At 37.6% G+C, this 22,179-nt stretch overlaps 1 protein-coding gene across 3 annotated transcripts in view; it reads left to right on the forward strand.

Annotated features, from left to right (window-relative positions):
- The window catches only part of LOC132391706 (uncharacterized), a 68,536-nt gene extending 58,950 nt beyond the window's left edge, over positions 1-9,586 (forward strand). For 2 of the 3 annotated variants that reach the window (XM_059965253.1, XM_059965254.1), the window contains exons 10-12: positions 1,432-1,523; positions 3,274-3,403; positions 8,444-9,586. In XM_059965253.1, the coding sequence (XP_059821236.1) occupies positions 1,432-1,523; positions 3,274-3,403; positions 8,444-8,475 (254 nt within the window). In that variant the 3' untranslated portion in view covers positions 8,476-9,586. Of the gene's footprint in view, positions 1-1,431; positions 1,524-3,273; positions 3,404-8,443 lie in introns of those variants that run through there. The other variant, XR_009511327.1, reaches the window with a different exon arrangement.
- Positions 9,587-22,179: the final 12,593 nt, after the last annotated feature.

The raw sequence follows: 22,179 nt of genomic DNA on the forward strand, positions 1-22,179 counted from the left end.
GCAGCTGCTCCCAATCGACATCCTTTACCTCCTGTACCTTTCCACAAGATCCAATTTTATCCTTATACATAATAGTCTTAAAATATAATGAGTTTTGGTCAATATTCCCAAAATATTCCACCACCATCAGATCCGTTCCCTGACCTGACTCATTTCCCAGGTCCAGTGTATCTTCTCCTCACATTGGCACTGAAGGAATCCTAACCCATCTAAGCCTCTTGTGTTCAGGAAGTTCTAATCAATACTGGGAAAGTTAAAGCCACCCACTATGACAATCCTGTTGTTTCTATGCCATTCCATAATCTGTCTATATATGTTCCTTCACCTCTTGCTGGTTGTTGGGAGTATTATGATATAATCCTATCAGCATAATTGTGACCTTTTTGATTTCATTGCTCCACCCAAATTGCGTCTGCTGATGAGCCCTCCTGTGTGTCTTCTCTGAGTACTGCCGTAACTCCCCCTTATCAGTAATGCTATCGCTCCACCTCTCTTGCCCCCCTCTCTATCACATCTGAAGCAACAAAATTCAGGAATGTTGAGCCGCCAGTCCTGTCCTGTTTGCAACCATGTCTTTGTATAATAACAACAACATCATAATTTCATGTACTGATCCAGACTCCAAGTTCATTATCTTCCCCATAATACTCCTAGAATGAAAATAAACACATTGCAGACCATCAATCCAACCATCTTTATTAGCTAGTACCTTGCTATTCTTCTTTTCGGTCTTGCTTAGTGTATCATTTTCTTCCCCCTAACCCTATCACCTATTGCCTTGCTGCTGTGGGTCCCATTCCCCTACTACTGTAGTTTAAGCCTTTCCAAGTAGCACTAGCTAATCTCCTATTAATATATTCGTTCCCTTCAAGTTCGGGTGCGAACCGTACAGGTCCTACCTGCCCTGGAAGAGAGCCCAGCCCCTATGATCTAAATTTGAAGGCCTCCCACCGACACCAGCTCCTTTGTGAGGTATTAAACTACACTATATTGTATGCTTCTCACTTCAATGACATGTTGCACAAGCAGTAATCCTGAGCTCACAACCCTGACAGTTGTACTCTTTAACTTTCTACTAAGCTCCCTAAAACCCCTTGGCAGTTTCTCATCCCTGCTCCTGCCTGTGTTATTAATACTTGTATATACTACGACCTCTGACTGCTCACCCTTCCTCCTCAGACTGTCCTGGATCCATTAATCTCCTGTCTGCTCTGAAATTCGATGAAACATCTCTTACTCCATTGAAGAACTCAGCTGAGTTTGTTAGATACAACCTACCTTTAATAAGTTACTTTCATTGGTCAGCCATGTTTTAACATGGACTTTTAAAAAGTATTTGTAGTTTTTTCAAGAATTCTAATAAGGAGTAAGTGTGTAGCCCAGGCATGACCAAAGATTTTTGTGTTAAAGATTGTTTTCTTTGACCCCTAGTAAGAGAGTTTGAGCTTGATGAACTTGCAAAATCGTTGGAGCACGTACAAGATAAGCATAAAAATTTAAATAAGCAGTTGGACATATTGAAGGTAATTTATATTTTTAGTGTTCAGCTATTACTTTTAAGTAATTGTCTAGAAGGGTACATTCTTGAAAAGAGAAATATATTTGTTTATTAAGAGTGAAAGTACTATGTATACCAAATGATTAATATTGAATGTAAATAAATTCATGATGATTTGGTAAAAATTCCAAAGATTCTCAACCATCTAAATAAAGAATGCTTTCCTCAATTCAATCAAACTATTCAATCCTTTATTGGACAATATTTGGTTCAAGATTCATAGCCAAAGAAAGCAACTTCTGAATATTGCATCTAGCTGATGGCTTTCAAATATTAAGTTTTGTAGTGAATGTAAGCTCACTGTATTCTGTAGTTCCTCAGATGGAGACTCCTTCATCCGCCGTACATAATGAATCTACCTGCACCACCTTCAGCATTAGCAGTGTATCAGATGTAATCTGATCAAACCCCTGTATAATTGCAGTGAGAATTTTTTATATTGGGCTCCAAGCTGTTGCCATTAAATAAACATAGGTTGTTGAGCTCGTATATTAACATTGTAATCATGCCTGGATCCCTCTGACCACACGTTTTATTTTTCTACCAGCCTCCTTGGCAGCTGGATGTGTGTAAATCATCTTACACATTGTACTCCAGATTGGATAATCATGACCAGAGTTCACAAATTTTTCTGTTCCTTTTTCAGCTCTTGAATAGCTTCAGATCATTTTCCGTATGTGTTTATTTATATTTAGTTCGAGAGTGCAGAACCAATGAGCAACCCACCTATTTAACCCTAGCCTAATCACAGCACAGTTTACAATGACCAATTAATCCACTAATCTGTACTCCTGTAGACTGTGGGAGGAAACTGTTAAACCGCATGGTCACGCAGAGAATGTACAAAGTCCTTATGGACGATGTTGGAATTGAACTCTGATGCCCTGAGCTGTAATAACATCATGCTGACAGCTACGCTACCTTGGCATGACTGTAGTCATGGAGAACTCCAGTGCACAGACGGGTCCTTTGGCCCATCTTCTCTGTGCCAACCTGTTTTTCTGCCTAGTCCTATCTGCCGGCACCTGGATCATAGTCCTTCATATTCCTCTTATCCATCTACCTATCTAAACTTCTTTTAAATGTTGCAGTTGAACCCATACCTGCAGCTTCCCCGGCAGCTCATCTGCACCAACCTCTGAGTGAAGAAATTCCCCCTCAGGTTACCAAATCTTTCACTTTTCACTCTAAACCTATGCCCTCTAGTCGTAGTCTCACCCAAGTTCAGGGGAAAAGACCTGCTTGTATTTATCTTATCTATACCCCTTATAATTTTGTTAATCTCTATAAGATCTCCCCCTATTCTCCAGGGAATAACTCCCTATAACTCAAGTTTTCAAGTCCCAGCAACGCCCTTTTAAATTTACTCTGCTCTCCAGGTGACCAAGAACTGCATGTTTTAAATTATTAGCAAACTGCGATACCCTTTGATCTTTTATCTCGTCTTAAATATAGGTTATAGAAGGTTTGAGTTCCAACTACAGATTATTATGGCTTCCTCCATGCCTGCCCAAATTGATTTATCTCTCCACTTTCTTCTACCAACCATATTAAAATGTTAGAACATTAAGGTTAATTCTGCTTTTGTATCATTGCATTTATTTTTCATTGTATTTAAGATCTACGTATATAAAACAAAAATATGTTTCATCAAATGTTTACATGACATCTTAACTGCCATTTACCATGATATATCTAAATATTTTCTGTCTTAGAATCAGAAGATAAAATTGGAAACTGACCTTGTGAATTTGAAAGCATATGGAGCATCACTGGATGAACAGTTGGAAAGTTTAAAAATGGTTCCATTGCTCTTTCAGTTCCACATCCAAGTAATGGATAATGGTGAGCTATAACTCACTTCTATTATCACACCAACTTCTCAGTGTCAGGTTTAATATCACCAGCATATGTCGTGAAATAATAAAATTAAATTACAATAAGAAGTATGTATAAAAATAAATGAGTAGTGCAAAAAGAGGAAGACGAAAGAAATTGTGAGGTAGTGTTCAAGAATTCAGTGTCCATTCAGAAATCTAATGGTGGGGGGAGGTGGGAGGAAGCTCTCTCTGAAATGGTGAGTCTGTGTCTTCAGGCTATGTAGCTCCCCCTTGAGAAGAGGGCATGTCCTGTGTGATGAGGGTCCTTAATGATGGATGCTATCTAATTGAGGCACCTTTTGAAGGTGTCCTTTATGCTGGGGAGGCTAGTGCCCTTGATGGAGTTGGCTGAGTTTACAACTTTCTGCAGCTTTTTCAGATCCTCTGCAGTAGCTCCTTCATAACTAACAGTGATGCAACAAGTTAGAATGCTCTCCATGGTACATATGAAGAAATTTGCAAGAGTCTTTGGTGACATACCAAATCTCCTCAAACTTCTAATGAAATACAGCTGTTGATGTTGCTTTTCTGAATTGCATTGATATGTTGGGCCCAGAATAGATCTTCAGAGCTTTTGACACCCAGGAACTTGAAAATGCTCACCCTTTCCACTGCTAATCCCCTGATGAGGTCTTACTGACGTTGAGCACAAGATTGTTGTTGCAACACCACTCGGCCAGATCTGTCTCGCTCCCATACACTTTCTTGTCACCATCTGAAATTCTGCCAACAATAATTGTCATCAGCAAATCTAGAGATGCCGTTTGAGCTGTGCCTAGCCACACAGTCATGGATGTAGAGAGAGTAAAACAGTGGGCTAAGCACATATCCTTGTGGTGCACCAGTGTTGGTTGTCAGTGAGGAGGAGATGTTATTTTCAGTCCATACATATTATGGTTTCCTAGTGAGGAAGTCAAGAATCCAGTTGAAGAGGGAGGCACAGAGGCCCAGTTTTGGAGTGTGTTGAATCTAATGGCATATTCTAAGCAATTCTTAATTTTCTTTTTGTTAATGTTGTTTTGGCTTTTGTGGAGCATTTATTTTACACTCTGCAAAATTAAGCACTGATTTATAATATTAGCTCAACATACCAGCACTGTTCTATTTAGCATGAGTTTAATGAGGACATTAGCGGGTGGGGATTGTTTGCCTTGCCGATTATGAAATCTCAGAAGTCAGTCCAAGCATTATCTTGGAGGATAAAAGGTGAAAACAATATTACAAAATAAACTAAAGTCATCTGCCATTATGAATCTAATTTGTACACCAATTGGTGGAGAATAGGAGACATCAGCCCTGAGACTCTGGATCTGTTAAGACATGTCCCCTAACATGCTTTTCCAGAGAACCTGGTTATTACAAAATGGCATTCTTTAGCATAAAATGGATTCCTTTCTTCACACTTTTATTCATATCATTGCTTTGTTTACTTTTGCCCTTTGTCAGTATTGTAACTTATTTCAAGTGTTTGCTTAGAATATCACACTTCTGTACCTCTCATAGTCCTTTTTTTTGATGGCTGAAATAAATCCAAGTTTTGTGGTTGCGAGTCAAGGGCTATTTTCCCTTTCAGGGTACTGTTTCCAGATTCTTGGTAGACTGATCCTGAGGCTCTCCAGGACTCCTACATGTGTTCAGTGACTGGTCAAGCATAGCCATGTAACTAAAACCCTTTCTTAAATGCAAGAGCAAAATTGTCAGATCAGTTTTTTTGAATTTGCTGTTGGTGATCTGGCCAACAGTCATAGTTGGTTCTTTCCTTAGTTGTCAGGCAGTAAGCTTTGTAATACCCTCGCTGAAACTCGTGTACTCTCCGCTTCAGACCATGATCTAAAGCCAAACAGTCTGATTGTGCTTTTAGTTATTGAGTGTGCCCACAGGGCCTATAAAAAGTTTTCAGCACCCCCCCCCCCCCGAAAGTTTTCATGTTTTATTGTTTTACAACATTGAATCACAATGGATTTAATTTGGCTTTTTTTTTTGGACACTGATCAACAGAAAAAGATTCTTTCATGTCAAAGTGAAAACGGATCTCCACAAAGTAATCTAAATTACAAATATAAAACACAAAATAATTGATTACCTAAGTATTCACCCCCTTTAATGTGACACACCAAATCATCATTGGCGCAGCCAGCTGGTTTTAGAACTCACATCAATAGCTAAATGGAGATCTGTATCTGGAAGGATCAACTGCTGGTGAGTCAGTATCCTGGCAAAACCTACACCATGAAGAGAAAAGAACACTCCAAGCAACTCCATAAAAAGGTTATTAAAAAGCACAAGTCAGGAGATGGATACAAGAAAATTTCTAAGTCAGTGAAAATCCATTGGTGTACAGTTAAGTCACTCATCAAGAAATGGAAAGAATATGGCACAGCTGTAAATCTGCCTAGAGCAGGTCATCCTCAAAAACTGAGTGACTGTGCAAGTGAGGGAGGCCACCAAAAGACCTATAACAACTCTGTAGGAGTTACAAGCCTCAGTGGCTGAGATGGGAGAGACTGCGCATACTACAGCTGTTGCCCGAGTGGTTCACCAGTCACAGCTTTATGGGAGAATGGCAAAGAGAAAGCCACTGTTGGGGGAGAAAAAAAAGCTTACATGAAATGTCGGCTAGAGTTTTCCAGAAGGCATGTGGGAAACTTTGAAGTCAGCTGGAAGAAGGTTCTATGATCTGATAAAACCAAAATTGAGCATTTTGGCCATCAGACTAAACGCTATATTTGGTGTAAACCAAACACCGCATGTCATCAAAAACACACCATCCTTACTGTGAAGAATGGTGGTGGCTGAGTCATGCTGTGGGGATGCTTCTTTGCAGCAAGCCCTGGAAGGCTTGTGAAGGTAGAGGGTAAAGTGAACACAGCAAAATACAGGGAAAACCTGATGCAGTCTGCAAGAGAACTGCAACTTGGGAGATTTGTTTTCTAACAAGACAATGACCCTGTGCATATAGCGTACACAGGAATGGTTTAAAAATCAACGAAGTTAATGTCCTGGAATGGCCAAGTCAGAGTCCAGACCTCAATCCCATTGAGAATTTGTGGCTGGATGTAAAAAGGGCTGTTCACTCATGATCCCCATGCAATCTTACCTAGCTTGAGCAGTTTTGTGAAGAAGAACGGGGGAAAAATTGCAGTCTCCAGCTGTGCAAAGATGTGCAAAGAGACCTATCCACACAGACTCAAGGCTGTAATTGCTGCCAAAGGGCATCTCCTAAAATCTGACTTGAAGGGGGTGAATACTTATGCAATCAATTATTTTGTATTTGTAATTAAATTAGATCACTTGGTAGAAATCTCTTTATCACTTTGAAACAAAAGAGTCTTTTTCTGTTGATCAGTGTCCAAAAAAGTCTAATTAAATCCACTGTGATCCAATGCTGTAAAACAATAAAATAAGAAAACTGTCAAGGAGATGAATACTTTTTATAGGCACTGTATAAAGGGACTGAAATTGTTTGCTAATTTAACAAGTAATAGTATTATTGTAGTTTCAATGTCATTAATTGGCAATATTATGCAGTAAATCCTGCTATTTTGTTCAAATGTCAGTGAATCGTGTAATAAAACAAATCATCGCTGGTCTGGGAGAACTTCCAGTAATTTTTATTTTGACCAGTCATTAAGTAGGAAAATTTGCTTTTTGGTATATGTTATTTTGATCATTAAGTAAACCTGACAAATAGTTCAGCTTTCACAAAAATACACTGCAGATCAAAAGGATGCAACAATAATTCTGATGTATAGCTACTATTGTCACTACAGGAAATGCTCAGCAATGCAATAATTGCCAGATAACCTATTTTTGTTATGACTGTGATATTTATGAAATTTAAAGGATACCGTAGATTTGTTTTGTTATATCTCTCAATCTTTAGAAATTATTGCTGAAATTTATAGTTGAAGTACCATTTGTGTGTGATAAATATTAGTAAACAGCATAACTAGTGATTGCTGGTACAGCATTAAACACTGGGAAGATTCTAGGATAAACTTAATTTGTCTTCAGAACTGTTTTAGTAGCGATAAGCTTAATCATGGCAAACATTTGAATGCCTTTGCTTATACACATTATTCTTGTAGCTGCGAGTGATAAAATAAATTCTGAAAATATTCAGGTAAGAAAAGGCTTAGGCATTAGTCTTTCCAGAAAGGGGATAAATTGCTGTCCAGTCAATCAGTTGTGAGGATTTAAAATCTTTTATGAGTTTTGGTAAATTAAAATGCATGAATGTTGTAAAATGCTGTTTATATTCTGAGTACAAAGATCTGAGGCTAACATGATGACAGAATTGGTTTGTTTTTGATTTATTGTCAAGAAATACTAAAACATTCTAATGATTTAGAGAAATATATTGTTCTGTTTGAATTGACTTTTAGCTTTTCAACCAAAGCTTATTACTATTTGGTATGGAGCAATTCAGTCACCCTATCATGAAAATCTCAGACCCTATCCTTCCTCTTTGTTGATTTTTGATAATTTTGATGCAAATTCATTTTCTTGGTTTAAGGACGGGAAGTTAGCCTGGGTTTTTTCTTGTAATCTTTCCTGGTAGTACATGTGTGCATATACAATGAAAAAGATATATGATTAGCTGTGATTTTTTAAAAATCTCCTTGTGGTTCAGTAGCCATTCAATGTTTATCATCAATAAAATGTAAAGATGCTATAAATATTATTGGTTAGGCAACATCTGTGATGAGAGATCAGAATTCAGAATTTGGTTCATGAAATGGAAGCATCAGTTCTTTGTCTCCCTGACATGTCAAGTTTTCTCCAATGTTTTCTTTGTTTCTTTTAATTTAAATTTTCAGCATCTCTATTTTTTGCTTTTTACTTATCAATGCTTGCCTGTGAAAGATAGCTATGTGAGTACTCTCTTTTGAATGTCTTTAGTATACTTTGCTGTATTAATCAAAGGTAATGAGCAGCTAAAATCATAATGCAATAATGATTGTAAAAAGAATTTAGATGTAACTAATTATGTGTGATTTTGCAGGAACACTTCCACTCACAAAAATCCTTTGTTAAAATTTGAAGAAAATAAGTGAATAATGAAGAAAGGGTTAAAGCTGCAAATCAGGTCAGATGTGAACATTGAATTTCACTGAATATCGATCTGTTAGAGACTTTGACTGTCAAATTTGACTTTCATGGAACAGAACTATTGTTTTTAAATGCTCTCTCACTGCTGAGTATGTCTTTATTGTGCTCTGTATCAGGTAGCAAAGCATGTTGAAAGAAATGTTCACACTGTGCTCTAGGTTGTATTTAATTATTGCACATGCTGAGAGTAAGCAAACGGCATTTTTCTCACTTATTTTATGATGGGTTTAAATTTGCTGATTTACAATTTATTGGGTAGTTTAAATACAATAAGGAAAGATATTTGGCATGGTTATGTAATTCCTAAGCATAGTTCAAGTCAATATTTTTCTCCTTCCTTTTTTTTCTTTCTAACGCTCTTTTGTGTTTAAACATGTTATATTCTGAATGTACCAAACATCACATCAATTTTTATATCTGAAGATGTACATAGCGTAGGGGAAAATGGTCTCCATATATGTAGTTTCTACACATTCTGACCTGTGGCTTGCTTTTCATTTGAAAGAAATGATGTATTTTAATGGAAAACTACTTTGCCCTCTTATTTTTTGAAGTAGCAAAAGTGATTTTCAAAGTTGTTGGTGTTTTTTGTTTCCAGCCATTTATCATGTTGACTTATGTTATGTACAAATGTACATGTGTATCATACTAGCTTTTTTTAAAAAGGTAAATTAGATGGTGATTTTTAAAGCATATATTTTGCTGAATATTATTTTCATTTGATGCCAATCTCATGAAGACCAGATTTCCTATAAATAGCTTTTGTCTTAACATCCATCATTGGTGCTAGGGTAGTGAAACTTTTTAATTGCACTTTCATATATGAATCATATTGTAGAATGTGTATTTTTAGATGACACTACACAAATCTATGAACTCTTGTTTTATAGATAAAAGATACATCATTGTTTTGGTGTTACAAGTGTTACTAAATCATTGAGAACAGTGTTTTCTATATAGTAATTCTACATTTGGACAAAAAGTACTGTATATTTATTTTTTTGTGAAACTGTCAAATGAAATAAACGTTTTTTAAATCACACTTTTATTTCCTGTTTATTTGTAAGGTAAAACTTCAAAATTGGTATTGGTATTGTAATGTACAGATTTCCAAAGGCCTTCGCAGAAAATCTGACTGGCACAGGGAGAAAAGTATCTGTCATTATTGGAAAGACTGATTAATTTGCAGGAATTTGATTTGTAGAAGGGACAGACAGTCTTGGATTAATTTTCATTCAAATTTCTTTCACTTTAGTGATGTTCAGTGAACTTGAATGATCTCATTGCTGTTGAACATAATATTTTAATATATAGTACAGCATAGAAAATTCTTAATTTATAATTTGAGATAGTATATATTTAGAATTGTCTTGGTTACCCAAACACAATTAACACAGAGGTTTTGAAAGTTGGTCTTTTCATAATCAATAATATGAATGATGATCAGATGTTTGCAATATTTCACAAAACCAATTTGACAGAATATTTCAGGTAAATGATACATGAGAAAATGTAGCAACATAAGTAGAAATTATTTAGAAACATGAGAAGCCTGAGTATAATTTCAAGAAATTGAACTTTGATACAAATGTAGTGCAAGTTGCAAAGTATAACTGAATAATGTAGCAATTTGTTGTAATTTAAGTAATTAAGAAGTTACATTGTTAATATTCATGGATAATGCAATGACAGTCATCTTTGCTTCTGCATGCCAGCATTACCCATTTGTGGTCTGAAAGATAATGTGCTAATTTTTTTTGGTGATTCTACAAATGCAAAGCTAATTACATGAATTTATTAACATTAGCCAGCATAACTGGATTGCAATTAGCAATCTTCTACCTCATTATGTTGCACTTTGACGAGTTTCAATTATTTTTCAAAATACTTGATTCACATTGAGGTCTGCTGTTAATGGAGGATTGAACAGCTTTAGACTTGTATACTGCATGACAATATAAATCTCAATCTCTCCCCCCCTCCAACATGGTTCTAAGAATTCCTGTTTTCTTTTTTTTCTAAGTCTACAGCCACTTTACCATTATAAATAAATTTTTGAAACTGCTACTACTTGCCCAAGTAATACATTCTAGATCACAACATTGGATAGCTGCTTTAAAAACAATTTTTCCAAATTTCTTCCTGGATTTTTTCTTAGATCTGTGAACCCTGTTTGTCACTTCTTCCAGAGTAAATAGTTCCTTCTGAGTCTATCAAAACTTTTCATGACCTGGGTTAACTCTATCTTGTCTCCCTTTAACTTTTGTATTAAGGAGCACAACCTACCAACTCCTTAGCTTTAATGTTTTCTCATCTTTAGTAAATCCTTACATCTGCATCAGAGCCTTCCTAAAGTGGACACAGCACTAAAGAAGAGGCCTGGTTATTGTTGTTGAAAGGCTGTGGTATACCTTTTTGATTCTACTAATAAGTTGACTATAGATTTTCAGCATTTATGGTTGTAGTTATGTCTGTACTTTTGTAAATGAAATACTCAAATTCACCAGTAGATGGCAATGCTTTGTGCTTTATAACCACATGGCTGATCAGGTTGAAATTGTGAATTAGAAACATAGAACAGCCACAGCACAATACAGCCCCTTCGGCTGACTAAGCTGTGCCGACCATGTCCCTACCTTAGAAATACCTAGGCTGTACCCATAGCCCTCTATTTTTCTAAGCTCCATGTAGCCATCCAGGAGTCTCTTAAAGGACCCTATTGTTTCTGCCTCCACCGCCGCTGCTGGCAGCCCGTTCCACGCACCCACCACTCTCTGCGGGGGGGGGGGGGGGGGGAGGGAACAACTTACCCCTGATATCTCCTCTGTACCTACTTCCAAGCATCTTAAAACTATGCCCTCTAATGCTAGCCATTTCAGCCCTGGGGAAAAGCCTCTGACTGTCCACACGATCAATGCCTCTTATCATCTTGTACACCTCTATTGGGTCACCTCTCATTCTCAGTCACTCCAAGGAGAAAAGGCTGAATTCACTCAGCCTATTCTCATAAGGCATGCTCCCCAATCCAGGCAACATCCTTGTAAATCTCCTCTGCACCTCTTCTATGGTTTCCACATCCTTCCTGTAGTGAGGCAACCAGAATTGAGCACAGTATTCCAAGTGGGGTCTGACCAGGGTCCTTTATAGCTGCAACACTCCCTCTTGGCTCTTAAACTCAATCCCATGATTGATGAAGGCCAATGCACTGTATGCCTTCTTAACCACAGAGTCAACCTGCACAGCAGTTATGAGTGTCCTATGGACTTGGACCCCAAGATCCCTCTGATCCTCCACACTGCCGAGAGTCTTACCATTAATAATATATTCTGTCATCATATTTGACCTACCAAACTGAACCACCTCACACGTATCTGGGTTGAACTCCATCTGCCACTTCTCAGCCCAGTTTTGCATCCTATCAATGTTGCATTGTAACCTCTGTCAGCCCTCTACACTATCCACAACACCCCCAACCTTTGTGTCATCAGCAAATTTACAAGCCCATCCCTCCACTTCCTCATCCAGGTCATTTATCAAAATCACAAAGAGTAGGGGTCCCAGAACAGATCCATGAGGCATACCACTGGTCACCAACCTCCATGCAGAATATGACCTGTCTACAACCACTCTTTGCCTTCTGTGGGCAAGCCAGTTCTAGGTGCACAAAGCAATGGCCCCTTGGATTCCATCCCTCCTTTCTTTCTCAATGAGCCTTGCATGGGTTACCTTATCAAATGCCTTGCTAAAATCCATATACACTACATCTACAGTTCTACCTTCATCAATGTGTTTAGTCACATACTCAAAAATTTCAATCAGGCTCATAAGGCACAACCTACCTTTGACAAAGCCATGCTGACTATTCCTAATCATATTATGCCTCTCCAAATGTTCATAAATCCTGCCTCACAAGATCTTTTCGATCAACTTATCAACCACTGAAGTAAGACTCACTGGCCTATAATTTCCTGGGCTATCCCTACTCCCTTTCTTGAATAAGGGAACAACGTCCACTACCCTCCAACCCTCAGGATCATCTTCCGTCCTCATTGATAATGCAAAGATCATCGCCAGAGGATCAGCAATCTCCTCCCTCATTTCCCACAGTAGCCTAGGGTACATCCCGGTGACTTATCCAACTTGATGCTTTCCAAAAGCTCCAGCACATCCTCTTCTTTAATATCTACATGTTCAAGCTTTTCAATCGACTGCAAGTCATCCCTACAATCACCAAGATCCTTTTCTGTAGTGAATACTGAAGGAAAGTGTTCATTAAGTACCTCCACTATTTCCTCTGGTTCCATACACACTTTTCCACTGTCACACTTGATTGTTCCTATGCTCTCACGTCTTATCCTCCTGCTCTTCACATACTTGAAGAATGCCTTGGGGTTTTCCTTAGTCCTGTCTGCCAAGGCCTTCTCATGGCCCCTACTGGTTATCCTAATTTCATTCTTAAGCTTCTTCCTGCTAGCCTTATAATCTTCTAGATTCCTATCATTACCTAGTTTTTTGAAACTTTCAGAAGCTCTTCTTTTCTTGACTAGATTTACAATGGCCTTTGTACACCACGGATCTTGTACCCAACCATCCTTTACATGTCTCTTTGAAATGTACCTGCTCAGTATCCCACGCAAATATCCCCTGAACATTTGCCACATTTCTTCCGTACGTTTCCCTGAGAACATCTGTTTCCAATTTATGCTTCCAAGTTCCTGCCTGATAGCTTCATATTTCCCCTTACTCCAATTAAATGTTTCCCTAACTTGGCTGTTCCTATCCCTCTCCAATGCTATAGTAAAGGAGATAGAATTATGATCACTATCTCCAAAATGCACTCCCACCGAGAGACCTGACACCTGATCAGGTTCATTTCCCAGTACCAGTTCAAGTACAGCCTCTCCTCTTGTAGGCTTATCCACATATTGTGTCAAGAAACCTTTCCGAGCACACCTAACAAACTCCACCCCATCTAAACCGCTCACTCTAGGGAGATGCCAATCAATATTTGAGAAATTGAAATCTCCCACCATAACAGCCCTGTTATTATTACTCCTTTCCAGAATCTGTCTCCCTATCTGCTCCTCGATGCCTCTCTTAGTACTGGGTGGTCTATAAAAAACACCCAGCGGAGTTATTGACCCCTTCCTATTCCTAACTTCCACCCACAGAGACTCTGTAGCCAACCTCTCCATGATTTCCTCCTTTTCTGCAGACATGACACTATCTCTGATCAACAGTCCCACACCACCCTCTTTTGCCTCCCTCCCTTTCCTTCCTGAAACATCTAAAGCCTGACACTTGAAGTAGCCATTCCTGCCCCTGCACCATCCAAGTCTCTGTAATGGCCACAACATCTTATCTCCAAGTGCTGATCCACACTCTAAGCTCATCCGCTTTATTCATAATACTCCTTGCATTAAAGTAGACTCATCTCAAACCATCAGTCTGAGCGAGTCCGTCCTCTATCACCTGTCTATCCTCTCTTTCGCACTGTCTCCAAACTCAATTTAGTCTCAGTGAAAGTAGTTAGGCACTCGCAGAACACTTCTTCAGCATGCCCCTCTCACAGCAAGCAAAGTGGGTTGTAAAAGGACATTTTCATTGGCCTCAGATGTCTTCTTGTTCCAAGTAGTGGATCTGATCCACATCCCTTTTTAATATTACAAATTGGAAGTTCTGCAATTTCAAGTGCACAAAGTAAATGTTATTATCAAAGTACATGTATATTACCATATACAACATTGATATTCATTTTCCTGTGGGCATACTCAGCAAATCTATAGAATAGTAACTAACAAGATCAATGAAAGATCAACCAGAGTGCTGAAGACAACATATGGTGCAAATGCAAATATAAATAAATAGCAATAAATAAAGAAAACATAAGATAATGTGGTAAAGATCATTGGTTGTAGAAATATTTCAATGATGAGGCAAGTGAGTGTAGTTATCCCCTTTTATTCAACAGCCTGATGGCTGAGGGGCTGTAACTGTTCTTGAACCTGGTGGTGTGAGTCCTGAGGCTCTTGTACCACCTTCCTGATGGCAGCAGCGAGGAGAGGCCATGACCTTGGGTGGTGGTGATTTCTGATGCCTTCCTATGACAGCGTTTCATGTTCATGTGCTTCGTGGTTGGGAGGGCTTTACCTGTGATGTACTGGGCAGAATCCACTACCTTTTGTAGGATTTTCCTTTTAAAGGTATTGGTGTTTCCATACCAGGCTGTGATGCAGCCAGTCAATATACTCTCGACCACACATCTATAGAAGTTTGTTAAAGTTTTAGATGCCATGTCGAATCTCCGCAGACTCCAAAGGATGTAGGGGTGTTGCTGTGCTTTCTTCGCAATTACACTTATGTGCTGGGTCCAGGACAGGTCCTCTGAGATAGTAACACACCGAGGAATTTAAAGTTGCTGACCCTCTCCACCTCTGATCCTCCGATGAGGACTGGCTCATGAACTTATGGTTTCCCTTTCCCGAAGTCTACAATCAGTTCTGGAAACGTGCTGTTAATGCGGTCACAAGTTAGTGCTGTGATAATAATGCATACCTGCATAATTTTGGGTATTGCATCAAAATGATTTTCTGCCCATAATTGTTTATTGATACAAACCAAGAATTAGGATAAATTTGTTGGGCTAAATGGGTGTTTTTCTGTTTGGCAGTCTGAGGTGAGCAGAGAATGGCAGGAATCAATGCTGAGCACAATATACATTGATGATTTGGAAGATGGGACTGAGTGTATTATATCTAAGTTTACAGATAGTATTAAACTGAGTGGAAAAATGAATTGTGCAGAGAATATGAAGAGTCCGCAGAGATATATAGATAGGTTAAGTGAGTGTTCAAAGGTCTGGGAAGTGGAGTACAACATTGGTAATGCAAAGAAAGAAAGAAAAATGGAGGATTTATTATTTAAATTGTGAAGGACTGCAGCCTGATGCTGTGCAGAAGGACCTGGGAGTGCTTATGCATGAATCTCAAATGGTTAGTTTGTAGGTGCAACAGGTTATCAAGCAGGCATTCATTGGCCTTCATTGCTAGAACAATTGAACTTACGAGGTGGGTGGTTATGCTGCAACTGTACAGGGTACTGGTGAGACCACACCTGGAGAACTGTGTGCATTTCTAATCTCCTTAAGGAGAGGTTTGAAGGCAATGCAAAGGAGGTTCACCAGGTTGATTCCAGAGGTGAGGACCTTAGACTATGAGAAGAGGTTAAGTTGCCTGGGACTATAGTTACTAGAATGCAGAAGAATTAAAAGGGATCATAGAAATATTTAAAATTATAAAAGTGATAGGTAAGATAGAGGTAAGTAAGTTGGTTCCACTGGTAATGAGGCTAGAAATAGGGGACATAGCCTGAAAATCTTGGGGAATGGATTTAAGATGAAGATAAGGAGGAACTGCTTTTCCCAGAGAGTAGTGAGTCTGTGGAATTCTCTGCTCAGGGAAGCAGTTAAGGCTACCTCATTAAATATAGGTACTGTTTTTACATAGCTGGGGAATTAAGGGTTATGAGGTAAAGGCAGGCAAATTGAGCTGTGTCTATGACCAGATCAGCCATGATCTTCCGGAATGGTGAAACAGGCTTGAATGGCTTACTCCTACTACTATTCCTTACATTCTCCAGTTTTCCAGTTTGAGGTTCATGTCAATCTTACTAGCAACTGCATCAACTAATCTGAAAATATCCATCAATTTCCATTTATTGGAAAATTAAGTTATAAATAGAAGCAGGATTTAACTACCAACCCATCAGGCCTCCTTTGTCATTCATCAAAATCATGGTTTTTCTTCTGCCGGCATGTCTTTTTATTATACTTTTCTCTTGTCAATTGATTCCCTGAGTATTAAAATCAATGTTTTGACTGAGGCTTCTTGTCCTTTGGGACAGAGAATTCCTAAACTTTGCCAGACTCTGCTTCAGGAATTCCCCCTCATCTCTGCTGAACAGCTCCTGGCTCAAAAATTCTCAGCCAGGGGAAACACCCTTCCTGTTTGCAGCCTGTCAAGCCCTCTTAAAATTGTAAATTTCCAGGAAATCTTTCTTTTAAACTCTAGAAAAATCCATCTTTGTCAATTCCTTATGATATAATAAGTTTGCCATCCTTCAGTTCAACTTCAAATTTTGTCTATGCAGTACTTCCCATGAAGCACATTTCCTCCATTTTACACCAATTTGTATATTCTTTTACCTTTTCTGAAATTGTTCATCTTTTGATGTCCTTGAGATTTTTGCTGTCATGTCTCATCTAGATAGTGTTTTATCAAGTGAGGGAGCAGCCTTCATCCAACCATTAATATGATACTTATGCATTGAAGATCTTAAACAGGAATCATGGGATAGGAATCAGGAATCAAACACTTAATCAATCAGCCATATTGTGCCACAGGATATTCAATTATAGTATTCCATTTGTTCTGACTAATACAGCAAAGAGTAATAATTAAATCTATAAGCACTAATCTATACTTGCATTGTCATCCAACAAAACCATTGGATGCCATGTTTTGTATTTTTGAAATTTGCTTTGGCATTATCATTATGGAAGCAAATCAGTTGCAACAGGAATGTTTAACAACAATTAATTCTTGGGGCTATTGCATTTATGATGCTTAATTTCTCAGCAATACACCGTGCAATTGTCATCTACAGACACATTACATCTGTCACAGTAATTTACTAGCATGGTACCTTCAGTATAATGTGAATTCATGAAGATATCAAGGTAAATGAAACATGCTTTTTAATAGACTGCTTATTTTACAAAGGTTAATTATCTTCATTCATGGTTAAGGTACCAAAAGGGATTATTACAAAAAGTGTATCATTACCAAGAGATAAGAGCAGTCATTAAAAGCTGAGTATTGCTTATCGAACTAAATGCTTTGTAGTTAAACTGATGCATGAAGGTAGAGTACATATACCTATAATTCTGAAGGGGATTTTATAAGATACTGCAAAATATCTTACTCAACAATGTACTATTCTGGATTGGATTGAAGAATTGACTTTATTCCCCTAGACCAACTGGGGTGAGTGTGGGTGGTAAAGTTATTAATGGTGACAAATAATCAGTAATGTCCCACAGGAAATTTTGTGAAGCTCATGGGTTTTTACAATCTTTATTATTGATATGGGTCAGGTTATTATGATAGCTGTCTGCAATTTGCATAGTATATTAAGTTCTATTGACAAAGGCATTTAACAAAAATCTACACATAGATTGGACCAGATATACTAGTGTATGCCTACAGGATACATAAGTAAAGTCTTTTGGGAAAGATGATGATTTCTGTGTCAGTATTCATTTTTAATGCTCATAGCCACTGTTGTGAAACAATAGAGTACTATTAGGTTGTATTTCTAGGAAGATTCATTATAAATCAAAAAGCTCCACAGTCTCCTTGAGTTATTTATAAGTTGGGCTCCATTTAGAATACAGAATCCAGTTTTGATAGCCTTAAGTGGATGGTAATGCTTAAGAAAAGGTTCAGATGATGTCTCTGGAAATAATGGAGTTTTTCATGGTTGCCCTGAAGTGTTGAGTCTAGTTAGTCAATAGAATTAAATACACAAAGTAGAAAATAAAACTGACTGAGAATGTAACTGAGCTGTAAAAAATAAGTAGACTAACGACTGATTGTTTTGGTTTTGTAGCTTAGGGAGAACCTGGGGTTGCTTGTAAAATTTAGTAAATGGTGGTCAAAGTTGTATTTTAGGAGATTCTTCTTTTCCTGGAATAAAGCGGATCTGTGGAATGTCATTTTTCAAACATTGCACGGATTGTGCACTCCTACAAATTTTCAATAAGGTTGTAGGAATTTCTAGCCTGGCTGGACAACAAATGTATAAAGTATAGGTGAGATACTGAAGAAAATAAATTATGGCTAATATGGTCTCATAAATGATCTTGATTGCTAGTGTGTGTCCACAGGAATTCTGGCGCTAATGACTATGTGCAGAATGCAATGGATCATATTTTCTCATCATCATTACCATATGTTCTAACAAATAAGTATGGTCAGGAAGATGAGAAAAATCTTTGAAGCTGTTTATTGGCCTTGACGTAGAATATAAGAATTGGGTTCTCGTGTTTCAGCTTTACAAAACAGTAGTGGACTACAGTTCCGTTTGCCATACTACAGATTGTGCTGAAGAAAGTGCAGAGGAAATTCACTATGTTGTTTCCTGGATTGGAAGACTTCTGGTATAAGGAGATTTTGGAGTAGATGGATTTGTTTTCACTGAAGTGAAGGAGGCTGAGGGTTGACCTGATAGAGGTATATAATATTATGAGCTGCATAGATAAGATGGTCAAAATCTTTTTCTCTTTGTGGTTATATCAAAAACAACAGAACTTAGTTTTAAGGTGGCTTTTAAGGGGCATCTGAAAAAATATAGAGGAAATCTGCTGTCAGAGAAGGGAATGTAATTGTCAAGTATCCAGAATTTAGACAGGCACTTGTGTAGGCAAGGTTTACAAGGATACCGATATAACACAAGCAAATGCGATTAGTATAGGTAGGTGCATTGGACCGCATGGATGTGGAGGCCAAGGAGACCTTTATAATGCAATATGACTCCATGGCTCTATAAATTAGCTAAACTATAAACTTGTTCTAGGTTGGCTTTTCTGGAGTAATTGCTAATATATTTCTGGTTAAAGCTGAATCTCACTGTTGATTAGCGCAAATTTATTGCAGATCTGGAATGTATTTTCCATACATTGTTAATGCCTTCATGAATATTACTAGAATACCTGGGTTTTTAATATATACTATAGATATTTTATTGTAGTTAGACTACTAATATTCCCAATATTATTACCTCCATTCTATTTTTAAATTTATTACTTTGAATGATAAAAAACAGAATAAGCAAGAAAATCTGTGAAATTGATGGTAATTCAAAGCAGAAATTTGAAATCATTTAAAAACTTAAGAGGTACTGTGGCAAGGAGACAGGTCAGCATTGTATTTGAATTAGTCATCTGTATCAGCAGAAATTTTCATTTGTGCATATGGATGAGAAACTTATTAAGCTTAGTTTATAAATTAGCTTAGTGGTGGAGCAGCACTGGAAATACAGATTAATAAAGGAGTTGGTGGTTTGGTTAGCAGGACTGTCAGTTAAAGAAAGGGCATTTTGCTTGGAGGCTGTTAAAGAAGTAGTTGAGGCCATTACCAAAGAATAAATATAGCACTAGACTGATTGGAAATGTTGACAAGGATTGTGAATAGAGTGAAATAAGATGGGCAAGTCTCTCTCTTTGCCGTTTTGGCAATCTATTTGATGATATACAGGGCATGACTTAGAAATTAATCACCCTTTCCTGAATGTTTTCTATTTCTTATTAATGTTCCTTTACATAATGATAATAGGGTTGTGTCAGAAAAGAAACGTTTGCGACAGAAGGAAAAGATGTTTGATATAAGGCACTATAGGTCTTTTATTTATTTTGTTTAACCAAAACTCATACTGATATGTGTCTGTGCTGCATATAGCAATAACTGTTCAATGGCAACGGAATTACATTAGAGTAGAAATTCACTCTTGTTATGAAACATATGTCTTTGGAATAAATCTAGTGTTGGCACTATGATGTAAAACCAGACCTTTGCCAAATAAAAATGACATGACACTCAGTAATGATCTTGACTTGATCTACTTATATTTTTTTTTAATGAAGATTGTACTTTTGGTATACCTATCCACTGATATAAAGATAGTTTATATGTCTGCTGCCTGTTTTATGGCTTTTTGAATCTTTTTTGCAACACATAATAACTAAAAGGTCAATAAGATTCTTCTTCAGAGGACAGAGGTAAGCTGCACACTCATTGTACATGGAATGCCACTTAGGAAGTGTTTTGAGAGAGCAGGGAGGTACTTGTACCATTTTTAAAAAATTATATTGTAACAAAAATTAAAATATTACAAAATTTGGTCTATTTTTACCATTGCCCTAGCTGATAAATTGATGCACATAAATATATTACTAATTTTCTCTGCTTAGTCTGCTTCTGGACACTGACTGCATCTTTCTTTCAATACTGAGACCAAAGATGCTTTCTGTTTTACAGTAGGTTATGCAGCATTTCTGTAGAACAATCTGAGCACTTCTAAGATGAAATCTTCAAAAAGTCTCAAAAATTAATTTTTTTATTTTTCCCTCTATAGTTTTGTTTAAGCTATCAATTTTAACTCTTAAAATTGTTTGAAGTGGAAATGCTACATTATTATAACATTAGTTCTTTATGCAGTCACTTTTCAGTTAACTGTCACATTTGTGTGCCTTTCTTAGATGATCCCCATTATTGAGGATGGGAGAATGTTACTTCCCACTGATTCCTCCTCGTCATGTCTTCAGGGCTGTTAACTCCATGCTACACAGACATTGATTTGAATACTATCATTTATTTCAGCTCCCTGCTGTCTTTGCCATAACCTCCAGCATCTGACTTGCCTTTCAGCTTTGCCTCCTTTATATTCCTACTCAAAGAATGTGCCTGACTTCCTGAGTATTACTAAGTCTGACACTCTGGCCTATTTAAATATGACTTAACTGTTCTTGTATGTTATGACAACATTGACAGGAGCAAGCTGGGAAGAGGTCAAGATAATTCTTGATTCCTCTGTGTATGGCTGAGGAAACATTTATTCAATTGTGTTTTTTCCTAGGTCATTTCTAGTGTACCTAAATATATCATAACATGACTAGTTTTTTTTGTGATTTGTTGTAGAAAGGGATAACGGGAACTGGATCCAATTATGAACTGAAATATTACTTTTCAATAATTTAACATCTATATTACACTTATGGAGAAGCAAAGGGATTTTAATGACATGCACTATTACAACTCTAATGTACTGAAACAAAAAGCTATATGAGGAGGTAAAAAGGCTGTTGAGTGACTTGGGAAATCTGGGTTAGTAACTAGGTTTGATGAATGGTTAGTGACTAAAATTTGATGAGTTGGAATGGCCGTTAAAGAGAAAGATAGGTAGCATGGAAGAAGTTTAGGAAGAAAATTCCATTACTTTGAGAAAGTTAGAGGTAACAGAAATTGGCAATGGTCTTGGTGTGAGACACAGCTCCATGAAGGTTACAGAATGAAGAAGGGACAAGGCTGTGAAATGATTATAACACAAGAATTTTAACTGGCTTGGATCTCATTGGGTGAATGGGAAATGTCGCAAGCTAAGATACAAATAATAGATTAGCTGAGTTAATGGAGTAACATATAACAATTACAGCATGGAAACAGGCCATCTCAGCCCTTCTAGTCTGTGCCGAACGCTTACTCTCACCTAGTCCCACCAACCTGCACTCAGCCCATAACCCTCCATTCCTTTCCTGTCCATATACCTATCTAATGTTTTTAAATGACAAAATCAAATCTGCCTCTACCACTTCTACTGGAAGCTCATTCCACACAGCTACCATTCTCTGAGTAAAGAAGTTGCCCCTCGTGTTACCCCTAAACTTTTGCCCCTTAACTCTCAACTCATGTCCTCTTGTTTGAATCTCCCCTACTTTCAATGGAAAAAGCCTATCCACGCCAACTCTATCTATTCCTCTCATAATTTTAAATGCCTCTATCAAGTCCCCTCTCA

This window comes from Hypanus sabinus, chromosome 3 (assembly GCF_030144855.1).
Source record: "Hypanus sabinus isolate sHypSab1 chromosome 3, sHypSab1.hap1, whole genome shotgun sequence".
Classification (NCBI taxonomy): domain Eukaryota; kingdom Metazoa; phylum Chordata; class Chondrichthyes; order Myliobatiformes; family Dasyatidae; genus Hypanus; species Hypanus sabinus.